This window comes from Cupressus sempervirens, chromosome 7, assembly GCF_028749045.1.
Source record: "Cupressus sempervirens isolate cs-2001-9-10 chromosome 7, ASM2874904v1, whole genome shotgun sequence".
Lineage (NCBI taxonomy): Eukaryota > Viridiplantae > Streptophyta > Pinopsida > Cupressales > Cupressaceae > Cupressus > Cupressus sempervirens.
Genome location: NC_143124.1, coordinates 154,444,260 through 154,460,028, shown reverse-complemented (window position 1 = coordinate 154,460,028; position 15,769 = coordinate 154,444,260). Strand labels below are relative to the sequence as shown.

At 33.7% G+C, this 15,769-nt stretch overlaps 1 protein-coding gene across 1 annotated transcript; it reads left to right on the top strand.

The window, feature by feature from the left end:
* Nucleotides 1-3,386: 3,386 nt before the first annotated feature.
* On the top strand, nt 3,387-15,027 carry LOC149545984 (uncharacterized). The gene is made up of 8 exons (XM_089793872.1): nt 3,387-3,489; nt 3,571-3,704; nt 5,271-5,525; nt 6,462-6,615; nt 6,761-6,876; nt 7,150-8,589; nt 14,682-14,812; nt 14,913-15,027. Exons 1-8 carry the CDS (start codon nt 3,387-3,389, stop codon nt 15,025-15,027), a joined length of 2,448 nt encoding a protein of 815 aa, XP_089649998.1.
* The last annotated feature ends 742 nt before the right edge of the window (nt 15,028-15,769 follow it).

Below are 15,769 nucleotides of genomic sequence, written 5' to 3'. Positions count from 1 at the left end.
CTAAGATACTCACTATGCGGGTCCCATTGAACCCTCCCCCCCATAGGGGAATATGATTCCACTGGTGACACTACAACACACTTAGAGAAATATGATTCTGGTTTAATGATAAACTAAAAACCATATCGATCCAACATTCATTCTTTTTAAGAACTACTTGTTGGTTAACGGTTTGTCCTCCTGTTAGATTTGCAATCTTTGACTCTTTTATCACCCAAAGTGAAAGAACAAAAGGATGTCACCAACAACTGAGTCAGTGTAAGTCTTCTGTCATTGCCCTCTGAATTGATAGGTACAGCTCCCTGATTGTATTAAATATTCAATGAATTTGTTTTTATCGATCACGAGATACACTGAGTAATGAAATTGACTAAATTACTTTTTCGACACCAGCAATTCAGGCTAGATGTAATGAAGATAATCTATAACCCTTAGTAGAATGTCGATTACAAATCATCGCATTAGTTTAATATCTAACTAATTCTATCCTATTTTATGAATGCATAATCTATTGAAGAGAATAGAAATAGAATCATACATAGATAGGGAATGAAATTGCTTATGCTACAACTACTAACATGAAATGGAATTCAAGTAGGAATTATAGTTCTATATATAATTTTATTTCTTATTCAGATGCATCTAAATAATTGAATGAATAATAAAAGAATTATATATGAAAAGTGAATGGAATCTCCCTCATCGCAACCACTAACATGAAATAGAATTCAGTAGAAAATTGCAACTTCACATACAATTGTTCCATCTATTCAAATGCAAAATGAATTACTAATGGTACAACAAACATGAAATAAAACTAGTAGTTGTAATTACTTTTGCTCCAATACCATGTTTTTCGACCCCTGTACTTCTTTTCATAGCAGTATATATAGATCTTTCAATACATCAAGCTTGTAAGGGCTCTTGACTTTTCCTCTTCTTTGAATACAAAAAGATAAAATATAGAGAAAAAGAATTTTCAAATTTGGGAACTCAAACAATCACTATTTGAATTCGGTTTTCTAACCATTTCAAATAAAACTATTCTGACTTGAATACTGTTGACATTCCTGATGTGATCCTTGTGGATTTGATACATCGCCTTTAACTAACATTTGTAGCTCCTCTTGCCAATGCTCCAGATCACCGCTTGTAGAAAGAGTATAAGGCTTCAGCAATTTATGATTATGACTTCCCATGTACTTTTGAATTACTCTCTCCATGCATGCGTATCAGCCGATCATAACTAATGCCTTTCTGCCTCTAACTTCGAGCATGTTGACTTGAACTTCAAACCTTGATTCGGGATCCTTAATGCCTTCAGAATGTCGTTGTTGATAAGAGTTTTCCTTTTTTTGCATATGTAATAAATAGTTATTGTATGTTATCCTTCAATCTCTAATAGTAGAAATAGCCTTCGAAACTCGATTGTATTTGGCAGATATCACAACCTTGCCACAACAAAAATCTAAATGTAAGGACCGACCCTTTCTAGATAGTAGATTTTCTAGAAGTGCCCCCTCGTGAGACATTGGAAGGACTAGAAGGCTGATTCCTCCAAGAATGTTCAGAAGATGATGAACTAGAAGTTGGCAATGCATGTCTCCAAGAAGAGCTTTCTGATAATCTACCACTTCCTCTGCTGTGCCAAGGATAGGTGAACTTTTGAATACCAAGGACATGGAAAACTCCATGACCTTATGAATTTTTCTCAGAAACAATAGTGTATCAATCATCTTGAGAAAGACTCTCATCAACTCCCTTGTACATGTCTAGAGAACATTTCACAACTCTCATCTGCAAAAGATCATCAATAAGAGCATGATATCCTTGCCGGGTTGGGATCTACAACCTACCCAATATGAACAGACCTTTAGAACAACCCAACCGGCTTAGAGAAGAAAAGGAAATGATAGGGAAACCCGACAAGGACAGCCTACCAAAAGAAGACTTAGAAATTGTTGAAGCCTTACACTCTTTCTACAGGTGGTGATCTAGAGCATTGGCAAGAGGAGCTACAAATGTTAGCTAAAGGCAATGTATCAAATCCACAAGGATCACATCAAGAATGTCAATAGTATTCAAGTTAGAATAGTTTTATCTAAAATGGTTAGAAAATCAAATTCAAATAGTGATTGTTTGAGTTCCCAAATTTGAAAATTCTTTTTCTCTATATTTTGTCTTTTTGTATTCAAATAAGAGGAAAAGTCAAGAGCCCTTATGAGCTTGATGTATTGAAAGATATATATATACTGCTATGAAAAGGAATGCAAGGGTCGGCAAACTTGGTATTGGAGCAAAAGTAATTCCAATTGCTAGTTTTATTTCATGTTTGTTGTACCATTAGTAATTCATTCTGCATTTGAATAGATGGAACAATTGTATGTGAAGTTGTAGATTTCTACTGAATTCTATTTCATGTTAGTGGTTGCGATGAGGGTGATTCCATTTACTTTTCATATATAATTCTTCTATTATTCATTCAGTTATTTAGATGCATCTGAAGAAGAAATAAAATTATATATAGAACTATAATTCCTACTTGAATTCCATGTCATGTTAGTAGTTGCAGCATAAGAAATTTCATTTGCTATCTATGTATGATTCTATTTCTATTCTCTTCAATAGATTATGCATTCATAAAATAGGATAGAATTAGTTAGATATTAAACTCATGTGATGATTTGTAATCGACATTCTACTGAAGGTTATAGATTATCTTCATTACATCTGGCCTGAATTGCTTGTGTCGACAAAGTAATTCAGTCAATTTCATTACTCAGCATATCTCGTGATCGATAAAAACAAATTCATTGAATATTTAATACAATTAGGGATCTATACCTATAAATTCAGAGGGTAGTGATAGAAGACTTACACTGGCTTAGTTGTTGGTGACATCCTTTTGTTCTTTCACTTTGGGTGATAAAAGAGTCAGAGATTGCAAATCTAACGGGAGGACAAACTGTTAACCAATAGTTTTTGGCAACTCCACTGGGGAGAACTTGAAAAGATTTTGAAAATAAAAAGTAATAGAAGTTCCTCTCAGAATTATAAACACCCTGGATTCCAAATTTACCAGGAGTGCAAAACAGAAGGGAAAAATTGACTCAGTGTACGAAGAACTTAAGAAGGTCAATTTTCCTATTTTGGAGGATAGATTTAGGAAAGGAAGAACAAAAACAAAGGAGGTTGAAGTCAAGAATCCAGAAGAATTTCAGTTGCCTACACAAGCCCCTTTCAGATCAATAAGAAGTTAATCTTCCTCTCCTCCAATAGGTAGAATTTCCATTTCTACCACCTATAATTCACTATTGTTACATGGTATTGCTCTTCCCCTGTCAGTTTCCATTCAAACACCTATACAGAACTTAGCAATAACAAACATGGCAGTCCCACGAGGAAATGCAATAGGGCCATTGAACCTTGTAGCTAATCATGATTTACCAAGAGCTTCAAAGAAGAATTTTCCAAAATTCAATAGTGACGGTACAGTTTCAGCTGAGCAACATTTAAGTGCCTTTCATAAAGCCTGTAGTGTAGTTAATCCTTAACATGAAGCCATTGCAGTGAGAATGTTTGTAGATACTCTTGTAGATGATGCTGCAGATTGGTTTCAGGATTTACCTGCAGTATATATAACTGGTTGGAATGACATGAAACAAAGATTTGAAGATAGATATAAAAGTACTGAAGATGCTCAAGTTCTGTTATTATAGATAGCTCAAATAAAGAAAGAACCATCTATATCTATGAGAGATTTCAATGCCAAATTTAATAAATTGATTAAAAGAATTCCAACTGCCAGTACACCTACAGGAGATAATCAGAAGACTTTTTACATCAGTTCTATGCCTCCTGAACTTGGCTACCACATAAGAAGAGCTAATGTAGCTGATTTGCAAATGGCTCAAACATTAGCTGTAGAGATGGAGGATTATATGATAGCTTCTGGGAGATGGAAGAAAGACCTTCATATTGGGCCTTCTAATAGCACAATTGGCACTTCAAAAAACACTAAAACAATGTTACAGAAGTTATCAAATGAACTAATTTCATTAAAGAAATAGGTCACTAAGCCTGCTCTTTCTTTTCATCAGCCTTATCAAGGTGGGAATAAGAATTTACAAATTCCTACTCCACAATAGAGGTTGGCTATTGAGGCTCCTCCTAAGAAACATGTGATGTGTGCTTTTCATCTTAAAGCTGATCATGATGGAGACACATGCGCAGATATGATGAGGTATAGACAAATGGAAGAAGAGAAAGAATAGAGAATAGAATATCCAAAAAGTGATGATGACCATGCTCTACATTGTGACTCCGTAAATCTATTTTGTGAGTATGAGTCATATTCAAAAAATGGAGGTGATTGTTTTTCTACATTGGATGGACCATAGCTCACTGTGATGACCAGAAATCAGAAGAAGAAAAATGAAATATCCAATGTTGTACCCAATAAGAATCAGGCATCTTCTAGTAAAATTGGTAAAGATAATAATATATCAGCTACTTCTTCACACAAAGATCATAGAGGTAAGTCATCTGATTCTTTGTACATTGTACAGTTTTGTGAAGAAAGTAAAATTTAGATTTCTCCCATTGATTATTTGAAATCAAATCATGATCAACTTCAAAGATCAGTGGAATATTGTACGAATAAGGTTGATGATTTTGTCAATACTAATGTCAATGGTAAATCCTTAAATGAATAAGGTGTTTCAATTTCTAAGTTGTTTCAGGAAGAAGAGTTTGCTATTTTAGCTACTTATTTAAAATTGGGACCCTTCTATATATCTCTTTTTATTAATGGCAATAGATTGAGTAATTGTATTATAGATTTAGGGACCTCTGATAATGTCATGCCTGCATTAGTAGCTAAAGCCTTGGGATTGCCTTTGACTAAAGCTTTTGGTAGATGTTATTCAATGGATACAAAACAAGTGCCCCTAGTTGGCCAAATAAAAGATGCCCAAGTTGCCCTTGTAGCCTATCCTTCCAAAAGATTAAAAATCACAATACTTGTGGCTGATATCCCTGCTAGCTATGGGATGCTTCTCAGTAGAAGCTTTTGTAAAGACATAGGAGGAGAAATTAAAATAGACTGGTCTACTACAACTATTCAAGTAGGGGATAAGAAAGTGAAGTTAGAGCCGGAAGAAAAAGCCAAGTTTACTGTGCTCAAGTCAGATGATCCTAGGTCCCAAATACTTTATCAGGAAATGCAATTTGGTAATTAAATGTTTTTCTCTAATGATTCTAATGTTTAGGAAGAAAAAGATCAAACTAATTTTGATGATAAACAAATATGGACATTGGAATTTGATGGTAGCTGTGCTAAAGCCAGTTCTAGTGCAGGAGTAGTATTGATTGCTCCTAATGGAGAAATTACATGCTTGGCTTATAAGTTAGATTTCAAGAACACTAACAATACTTCAGAATATGAAGCACTCCTTCTTGGTATGGAAGTGGCTAAGCAAAGAGAAGTGAAATTGCTGAAAGCACAAGGTGATGCTGAATTGGTGGTAAGACAAATCAGAAAATAGTATTCTGTGAAAAATAACAGATTGAGAAACTACAGGAATAAGGTATGGGATGAGATTGAGAGTTTTGAAGCATTTTCAATAATTGCAATGCCTAGAGATCAAAATACTAGAGCAGATTCTCTGGCCGTATCTGCATCATATTTGTTGCCTCATCCTGATTTCAAAGATCAAGTGTATAGAATGGAGGTTTTGTTCAGACCTAGTGTCCCTAATAACGAAGAATCTTGGCAAGTGTTTGATGTTGATAAAAATATTCAGCAATTTATTGAAGGTACAGGCCCTTTTGCAGACCTTTGTTTTGAAAGTGATCAGCAAGAAGAACATTCATCAGATAATGAAAGAAAAATTAAATCAAACACAGTTCAATTAAAAGGTAATAGAATTCCTTCCCACTTTGTTTCATTGGAAAAACTTTTCAATAAACATGATGCTTACATAAGGAAAGAAAGGAATAAAAAAGGGAAAACTTGTGGGGAATTTGATGGAATTAATATAGGGACGGAAGATAGCCCAAAGATGATAAACATAGGAAAGTGTTGTACTCCAGAAGAGAGAATAAAAGTCAAAGAATTGTTGATTAATTTTCAAGATGTATTTGCTTGGAGTTATGAAGATCTAAAAAATTTTATGAATGGAAAATTCAAACACACAATTCCCCTTAAACCTGAAGCAACACCTGTCAGGAAAAAATAGAAGAACTATAATCCTTTCGTAGAAGGTGTAATTTTCGAAGAAATTGACAAGAAACTGAAAGCCAGGATTATTTACCCTATTCATCACTCTACCTAGGTGGCAAATATTGTGCCCGTGAGGAAGAAAAATGGAGAGATAAGAATTTTTGTAGACTTCAAAAATTTAAATCAGTCATCCCTCAAGGACAACTATGCCTTACCTAACATGGACCATTTATTGCAGGTAGTTGCAAGATCAGAAATGATGTCCATGCTTGATAAATTTTCAGGATATAATCAGATACAAGTAGAGGAGGAAGATCAATACAAGACAGATTTCACTACACCTTGGGGCACCTTCGCATATAACAGAATGCCTTTTGGTTTAATAAATGCAGGTGCAACTTTTTAGAGGGCCATGAATCTATCTTTTGGTGATTTGAGGAATAAGATTATTGTGATATATCTTGATGACTTGACTATGTTTTCTAAAAAATCGAAAGACCACATTACAGATCTAGCAAAAGTCTTGCAACGGTGCAGAAATTCATGGTATTTCATTGAATCCAAAGAAATCGGTATTCTGCATTACAGAAGGTAAAATTTTGGGCAATAATGTTCCTCAAGAAGGAGTGAAAATTGATCCAGATAGAGTTAAAGTTATTCAATAGTTAAGTTTACCTTTGAGTAAAATAGGAGTTAAATCCTTCTTTGGCTAGGTGAATTTTCTATGGAGGTTTGTGCCTAATTTTTCTGAGATTGTAAAAAGTATAGTTGATATGATGAAAGGAAATCAAACTTTCAAATGGACTGAAGTTGGTAAAAAATCTTTTGAAAATATAAAAGAGGCTATTGCAAATGTGCCTGTTTTAGTTCATCCTAATTACAATAAAGAATTTATCATATATACTGTTTCAGTCATACTAATGTAGGAAAATAAGGAAGGCATACAAGCTCCCATTGCTTTCATGAGCGTGCCTTTGAAAAATTGGGAATTGAAATACTCTCACATGGAAAAGCTTGCATATGCAGTTGTAAAGGTGTTGAAAAATTTTAGATTTTACATTCTGCATTCTCATTTAGTTATTCATGTGCCTGATGTTGTAGTAAAAAGTATCTTGACTCAGCAAGAAGTGGGTTGTAATCATAGAGGAACATGGATTGCTAAAGTACAGGAGTTTGATATAGACATAAAACCAATGAAGTTAGTAAGAGGAAATGCACTTTGCAAAGCTATGGCAGAGGATCAGCACATTGAAGATGATCATAAAGTGCTGATGGTGAGTTTACAAGATCCTTGGTTTTCCAACATTGCCTATTATCTGATATATGGTGAGTGTCCTGATGGTTTAACAGCAAAACAAAAGAGAGATCTAAAAAATAAAGCTTTGAAGTGCGTAATATTTGATGATGTTTTTTACATGAAAGCAATAGATGGCACTTTCTTAAGATGTGTGGATAAAGAACAACAGGTAAGATTATTAAAAACTTTTCATGATGAAGCCTATGGGGGACATTTCTCTTCTACTGTGACTACATTTAAGATTCTCAGAAAATGCTATTACTGGCCAGGTATGTTTAAAGATGCATATAAATGGGTTACAAATTGTGAGAAATGTAAGTTGTTTACAAGAAAGCCACAATTGGCCACTTTACCTTTAAGACCGGTGATAATAGATGCTCCTTTTGGGCAATGGGGTTTAGATTTTATAGGACCTATAAATCCTCCTTCAAGTCAAGGACATACCTATATCCTTACAGCCACAAATTATTTTAGTAAATGGGTAGAAGCAAAGGCAATGAAAAAGACTACTTCTACAGTGGTTTCTGAATTAATCAAAGAACAAATATTGGTTAGATTCAGAGTTCCTGCAAAACTGGTAATGGATAATGCATCTTACTTTACTTCTGCAAAAATCATTGCTTTCTATTATGATAATGGAATACGGGTTGGTCATTCATCAGATTACTTCCCTCAAGGCAATGGACAAGTAGAGTCCAGTAACAAGAATTTAATTAACATCTTGAAGAAGTTGGTCTTAGATAATCAAAGGAATTGGCACAAGAAACTGTATGATCCATTGTGGACTGATAGGACTACTTTGAAAAGAGCTATTGGGATTTCACCCTTTGAACTAGTTTATGGTGTTGAAGCTGTCTTACCATTACCACTTGAGTTGGCTACCTATAAATTGAAGACTACGATTGAAGATGGTGTGTTCAAGGAAGGATTAGAAAGGAGAATTTTGTATCTAACAAAGCTGCAAGAAGAAAGAGCAGATATGGTAGATAGAATTATAGAACACCAAAGCAGAGTCAAGAGGTTGTTTGATAAAAGGGCAAGGCCGAGAAAGTTAATGGAAGGTGATCTGGTATTATTGTGGGATAAAAGACAGGAGCCTAGGGGAATGCATTCAAAATTTCAATCATTGTAGAAAGGCCCATTTCAAATTGTACAGACAAATCAGAATAATTCATTCAAACTGGCTTATCCTTTAGGTGAGCGGCTGCCATACTCTTATAATGGGCAAGACCTAAAATTGTACCAAATGCAATAATGGGAAGCAGATAACCCCTGCATAGTTGTTAGTTAGGTAGGTTTTCCTTTTTCTCATTCTTGGTTAATGTGTTTTGTACTTGTTTTTGTTTTCCCTATTAGGTTAGTTTTCATTTTCATCAAGTTGTTGACCCATGTGCGAAACCAGAGATGATCTGAGCCCTTTCAAGCATTATCATACTTAAATCCCCAGATGGAGCTAGCTGTTGCCTGAGTTTTAGGTTTTCTATGTTATGAGTTGTGTTAATGGTCATGTCAAGTAAATCAAAAGAGTCTAGGTCTAAGTCTTCTTTAGGTAGGCTGTCCTTGTCGAGTTTCCCTATCATTTCTTTTTCTTCTCTAAGCCGGTTGGGTTGTTCTAAAGGTCTGTTCATATTGGGTAGGTTGTAGATCCTAACCCGGCAAGGATATCGTGCTCTTATTGATGATCTTTTGCAGATGAGAGTTGTGAAATATTCTCCAAACATGTACAAGGGAGTTGATGAGAGTCTTTCTCAAGATGATTGATGCACTATTGTTTCTGAGCAAAATTCATAAGGTCATTGAGCTTTCCATGTCCTTGGTATTCAAAAGTTCACCTATCCTTGGCACAGCAGAGGAAGTGGTAGATTATCACAAAGCTCTTCTTGGAGACATGCATCGCCAACTTCTAGTTCATCATCTTCTGAACATTCTTGGAGGAATCGGCCTTCTAGTCCTTCCAATGTCTAATGAGGGGGCACTTCTAGAAAATCTACTATCTAGAAAGCGGCAGCCCTTACATTTAGACATTTGCTGTGGCAAGGTTGTGATATCTACCAAATACAATCGAGTTTCGAAGGCTATTTCTACTATTAGAGATCGAAGGATAACATACAATAATTGTTTATTGCATATGCAAAAAAAAGAAAATTGTTGTCAACAGTGACATTTTGAAGGCATTGAGGATACCGAATCAAGGTTTGAAGTTCAAGTCAACATGCTTGAAGTTAGAGGCAGAAAGGCATTAGTTATGATCGGCTGATACGAATGCATGGAGAGAGTAATTCAAAAGTACATGGGAAGTCATAATCAAAAATTGTTGAAGCCTTATACACTTTCTACAGGCGGTGATCTGGAGCATTGGCAAGAGGAGCTACAAATGTTAGCTAAAGGCGATGTATCAAATCCACAAGGATCACATCAGGAATGGCAACAGTATTCAAGTCAGAATAGTTTTATCTGAAATGGTTAGAAAACCAAATTCAAATAGTGATTGTTTGAGTTCCCAAATTTGAAAAGTCTTTTTCTCTATATTTTGTCTTTTTGTATTCAAAGAAGAGGAAAAGTCAAGAGCCCTTACAAGCTTGTTGTATTGAATGATCTAAATATACTGCTATGAAAAGGATTGCAGGGGTCGGCAAACTTGGTATTGGAGCAAAAGTAATTACAATTGCTAGTTTTATTTCATGTTTGTTGTACCATTAGTAATTCATTTTTCATTTGAATAGATGGAACAATTGTATGCGAAGTTGCAATTTTCTACTGAATTCTATTTCATGTTAGTGGTTGCGATGAGGGTGATTCCATTCGCTTTTCATATATAATTCTTCTATTATTCATTTAGTTTTTTAGATGCATCTGAACAAGAAATAAAATTATATATAGAACTATAATTCCTACTTGAATTCCATTTCATGTTAGTAGTTGCAGCATAAGCAATTTCATTTGCTATCTATGTACGATTCTATTTCTATTCTCTTCAATAGATTATGCATTCATAAAATAGGATAGAATTAGTTAGATATTAAACTCATGTGATGATTTTTAATCGACATTCTACTGAGGGTTATAGATTATCTTCATTGCATCTAGCCTGAATTCCTTGTGCCGAGAAAGTAATTCAGTCAATTTCATTACTTAGTGTATCTCGTGATCGATAAAAACAAATTCATTGAATATTTAATACAATCAGGGAGCTATACCTATCAATTCAAAGGGCAATGATAGAAGACTTACAATAACTTAGTTGTTGGTGACATCCTTTTGTTCTTTTACTTTGGGTGATAAAAGAGTCAGAGATTGCAAATCTAACGGGAGGACAAACTGTTAACCAGCACTACTGAAATAGATTCTTTAATAAATTCTAAACAACAGCAACTTAATGCTCGCAAAGATAATCAAGGGCATACTTGCTCAAACAATAGATAAAAGATACATGTTTTGAAGACAGATTAAGTTTCAATTTTCAATTTTTCCCTCATTTAGGTTTTCAGTATAATTTTCAATTTTGAAAGCTAAGTGTTGAAGTATGAAAAATATGTAAGTAACAGTGTTAAGTTCTATTTCAGTTCACCTAATTTCAAGTTTTCAGTTTGAAAGAGATACACATGATAGTCCAAAGTTTTCATTTTTTGTTCAACTAGTTAACAACTAGTGGCATTCCAATATACCTAGAGTTCCCAATGTTGAAACTAGGGCTCTGATACCAAGTGTAATGCCCCACCAAGGGATCCAAAGAATTAATCTAAAATTTCACTAAGTTTACCAAACAATTTTTTTTATTTTTTATTTTTTGAATCATGAAAGTAAATTCATTTGCCACTAATGCTTAATAACGGAAGCAATAGAAACAATTCAAATGAAAGTAAACATAATATAACATAACAGGTTACATTCTTTAAAGATCCCTTAATGTTGAATTACATCTAAATCAACTAATACTAATGATTCCATCTAATATTTCATCCACATGATATAATACTAATAAGTCCAACATTCTTAAATTACATTTTCAAATGCTCAATCATCCATTGTATATGTCACAGGGTATGAAAGGCTTGAAAGAGTAAACATCCATGTAAATAAAGTACAACATCATCCAATATCAATCCATGATGCATTTAAAGTAAATGAAACCACATGTCATACATGATACATCATCATCATAAAGATACAAACATCCATCATAAAAGATAACCAGATATCATGAACATTAATAACTAAGTGCACGGTTCCTCTCAACCGTAAATAGCATCATTAGACCATCATGGATCATAGCCATCACTCTGTGCATAACATTCCAAATCACCGAAGAGATCATCAGTATTAACATAGTATGAATGTCACTCCTAAAACATACTACATCATATGCAGAAAGTAATCTAACATGCAAAGTAAAACATAAGATAACATCATCTAACATATGCAAATCATCAATGTGAGGATATATGTCCACCATCACCATCCATGAACATAATGAAGATAGATGCCAACAAATAATGCATCAGCCATGGTGTCTGAAATGGATCCGAAATGATAAGAGTGATAAAACACTACCACCCGACCACGTGGAACCTAAATGGTCCACTCCCACTATGCTGAGGAGATAATCTCAAGTCCCAAATAGGCTATCAAAATCACATAGCATAAAAATACTCTCTAATTCCAGGAATCCTAAAAGTATACTAACTCAAAGGTTCCAATTCACAAACTGACATCTAATCCCAGAGGCACACAATGACATGTAGGAAACCTACTATGCAAGCGAGAAATTTTCATTGCATATATCATGTAGAAGTTACCCTGGCAATTAGCTTACAACTCCATGGGTCCCTACTGATCCTTATGTGCCCATTAGTATCCTCTCATACTGACAAGGCATACTATGGAATGTAAGGTTGCAACCAAGCATTCTCTCTACTCCCATCCTAGCCTGTACAAGCACTCAAGGCATGGGCAAGAACAAAAAAATTATCTTTTTAGGTTCATTTAATCCCCATTTAGTGTAAATGTTATCACTTATTAACAAAACTTACAATCAGTTACCCTAGTAGCCACTTAGGGCCCTGGCCCCCATTGCAAGCCACTTCCTAACACTACAAGTAGATAAGCTACCCTAAGCTCATGGAATCATAAAATCACCCTAGTCCTATACAAGCGACTGGAAAGAAATACCAAAGAAAAATCCATAACAAGAGCATTAAATATCCACAATAAAAGCATCAAATATCCATGAGCATCTGAAAAGCATCCATAGATAATCATGACCACAACAATTCTCTATTGGCAACTAAGGGTATCACTGATAATCAAAAGTATCCATTGGTTCTCAATAACCAAAATATATGTCAAAATCGTACTGATCGAAGACTCCAAAATGGTTGAGTCAAAACATGTCACAACATGACATCATCAAGAAATAAATCAACACTTTAGTCTCATCATGGAAACTAGAAAGTAGTTCAAAGATAACTAATCAATGACTCAAAATGGTTAAGTCAAGTGTCTCAAATACATATAAACTCAGCTTCACCCAAGAAGACTGATAAGCAATAACAATCAGTAATTACTAACATCTCATAGAGCATTCGATCACATAACCATGGTTGGGCTTATAAAGATCAAATTCAAGACATCATCATGACATCACAATTGTAACTCCCGAGCCTCTAGTAGACGTCCTATAACTGGTCAACACTAGTCAACCCAAAAACTCAAAACAAAAAGCATAGATAAAACACAATGCGAACATACGTTTTGGTTTACTAAATTGCATAGTTGAATTAAGTGTGGAGGTTTCAATTTTCATTTCAAGTATACTTCAAGTATATAAGAGTAATCATTTGACCTATAAGTCAACTCGTTTGTTACCTCGATAACATTATCCTTCCATTAGTTAAATAATATTCTAAGAATAACTTAAGGGTAAATACTTTACTCATTAAACTGATCATCATTGACCTTTAATTAAATTGTTCTCTTTATTTAACTATGATCCATATTCTAATTGATTAACTCTTCTTTAATGTTACTTCAACTTTCAACATAAATCAAGGATCATTATTCGTTATATTATAAGAGAGCCAGTTATCAATCTTTGAATAAGAAGATTATAACTTTATTAAAATGATCAATTAAATCAATCAATTAACATAGGTACACAATCCATGACCTTTTTAACATTCTAATAGTTCTCGATTAAATATTACTAAGTCTCACTATTAAAATATCTAAGGTCATTATTCAAGTCATGAGAGTACGACTTGTCAACTTTGATGTAAATACTTCACAACTTCGCTAGAGGAATCAATATTAGCATATCAATTAAAACTTTATTACATATCTTAATTATTAATTAAATTTAATTAACTCTAATTAATCAATTTAATTAATAATTACATAACCATACCAACAACCCAATAAATATCAACTGATTAATAACTAACTATAATTTGTACGTCAAAAGTCAACCATAATCCAGTACACAAATATTCATATTCATATTCATAGTTCAATAATAATAACTTATTAATATTTAATAACAAGCTATATTGGGAATCTTATTAATAAATCTATAACGACCACATTCGACATTCTTTAATGAATACTAATATTTCCTTAACAAATTGTATTTTTGATAATTAAGCCGAGAGGCTTTCTACAGTGGAAGCATTCATCGATGTAAACATTTGCAACTTTTGTAAAAAAATTGACATGCAGCTGGTTGTTCAAATTAATATTATTGTTAAAAAAAATATTATATATCTCTTTAGTTACTTGAATTTGAGTGGACAATAATTGTTCGTTCAGAGGAATAAATAAATATTTTATTTGAATGGTTACATGCAATACCAGCTGAGTTGCAACTATCATCCTCTCTTGTCTCTCCCTCTTGAAGCAATGCTTTAAATATGAGGTAATCAAACTCTAAAATCCAAATTTTTAATTGAAATGATTCCAGACTACTACATCATTTCAGACTTGGGAAAGGTTGTTGAGGAAGAGGAAAGGCTCTGCGAAGAGGCCATTGTTACCATGAGAGATTGCATAGAATGTGGGTTACCAATTTGGATATCGATTTCAATAATATTGACAAATTCTATTTAAGTCATCTATCCACCCATTCTTTTTAAATCTAGCCATTTTTCTTCCCCATTGTGATTTCAGCGAGAGCAATTTGAGATTAATTTGTGCGTTTTGTCGAATAAGAAAGCAGAGGAAGTTGTTATGGCCAGATTTATCTCCATGCTCGATTCCAAAGTTTTCTCTCAGTTTTTAGGGCCTCCAAAAATAGCTAGGTAAGGCTTTAGATTTCCATAAATTTCCTCCTAATTTTCTAAGTCTCTGGTGCAAAATGAAAGGTCTTTTTAATTTAATTTAGTTTGTTTGGATTTGCAGGAGAGAATACGGCACCGTAGTAGGAAAAATGGACTTTTTGGGAGGGAAGGCAGAGGAGGAGAAGAAGAGTAGAGAAAGGAGTTGGATGCCTCACCCCATTACTGCTATTATTTAACAAAGGCCCATTTTGGGGATAATCAAGATGTTCCCCATGTCGAGGAAAGTAAAATGAAATACAATACTCTTCCCTCTCGCCGACTAAATTGATCTCTGCAGATTTCGTTGTTCCTCATCTCCTGAAGATACTTTCTCCACACAAGCTTTAATGTGACTTACACTGATATCAATCTCCCATTTTTGGTGAAAATAGGAGTTTCCCAAAGAAGTTATTTTCCTCTCTTCTTCTTAATTTAATGGTCGTAAAGTCAATTAATGGCCGCATGGCCATTGTCAGACAATAAAATATTTTTTTTGCAACACAATAAAATATTATTTTTCAGAAGCTCATGTCATATTTCATATGAATTTATATGATTATATATGGTAAAATATAACATTTTAGAATTTGAAAAGTAATATTGAATTGATTATTAAGAAAAATTGATTCAAAAATAAGGTTGACTATTATATATATGGTTTAAGAATTTCTTAATAAATTTTAATAATATTGAAAATTTACTTTTACGAATCTTACATTATGTGAGTATTTCTCAAGATTTCTCTCCCTTACATGACAATTTAATCACTTAATCATCCATAGATGCATTGTAATCACATCTATAATTGTCTAATAATTGTTGTGACTACATCTGTAATTTGATGGTTTTTCATATTAAGTTTTTATCTAACTGTTTAAAAGATGTGTTTGAATAATTTTTTTTAATTTAAAAGGTAAAACTTAATTAATCAACATGTTC

Excerpts from the sequence above, each read along its gene's own strand:
- LOC149545984 (XM_089793872.1), top strand. The coding sequence starts at position 3,387 with ATGGCAGTCCCACGAGGAAATGCAATAGGGCCATTGAACCTTGTAGCT. Across the intron at positions 3,490-3,570 it reads TCCAAAATTCAATAGTGACG|TGAGAATGTTTGTAGATACT; the intron begins GTACAGTTTCAG and ends AAGCCATTGCAG. Across the intron at positions 6,877-7,149 it reads TTGATCCAGATAGAGTTAAA|GAAAATAAGGAAGGCATACA; the intron begins GTTATTCAATAG and ends ATACTAATGTAG.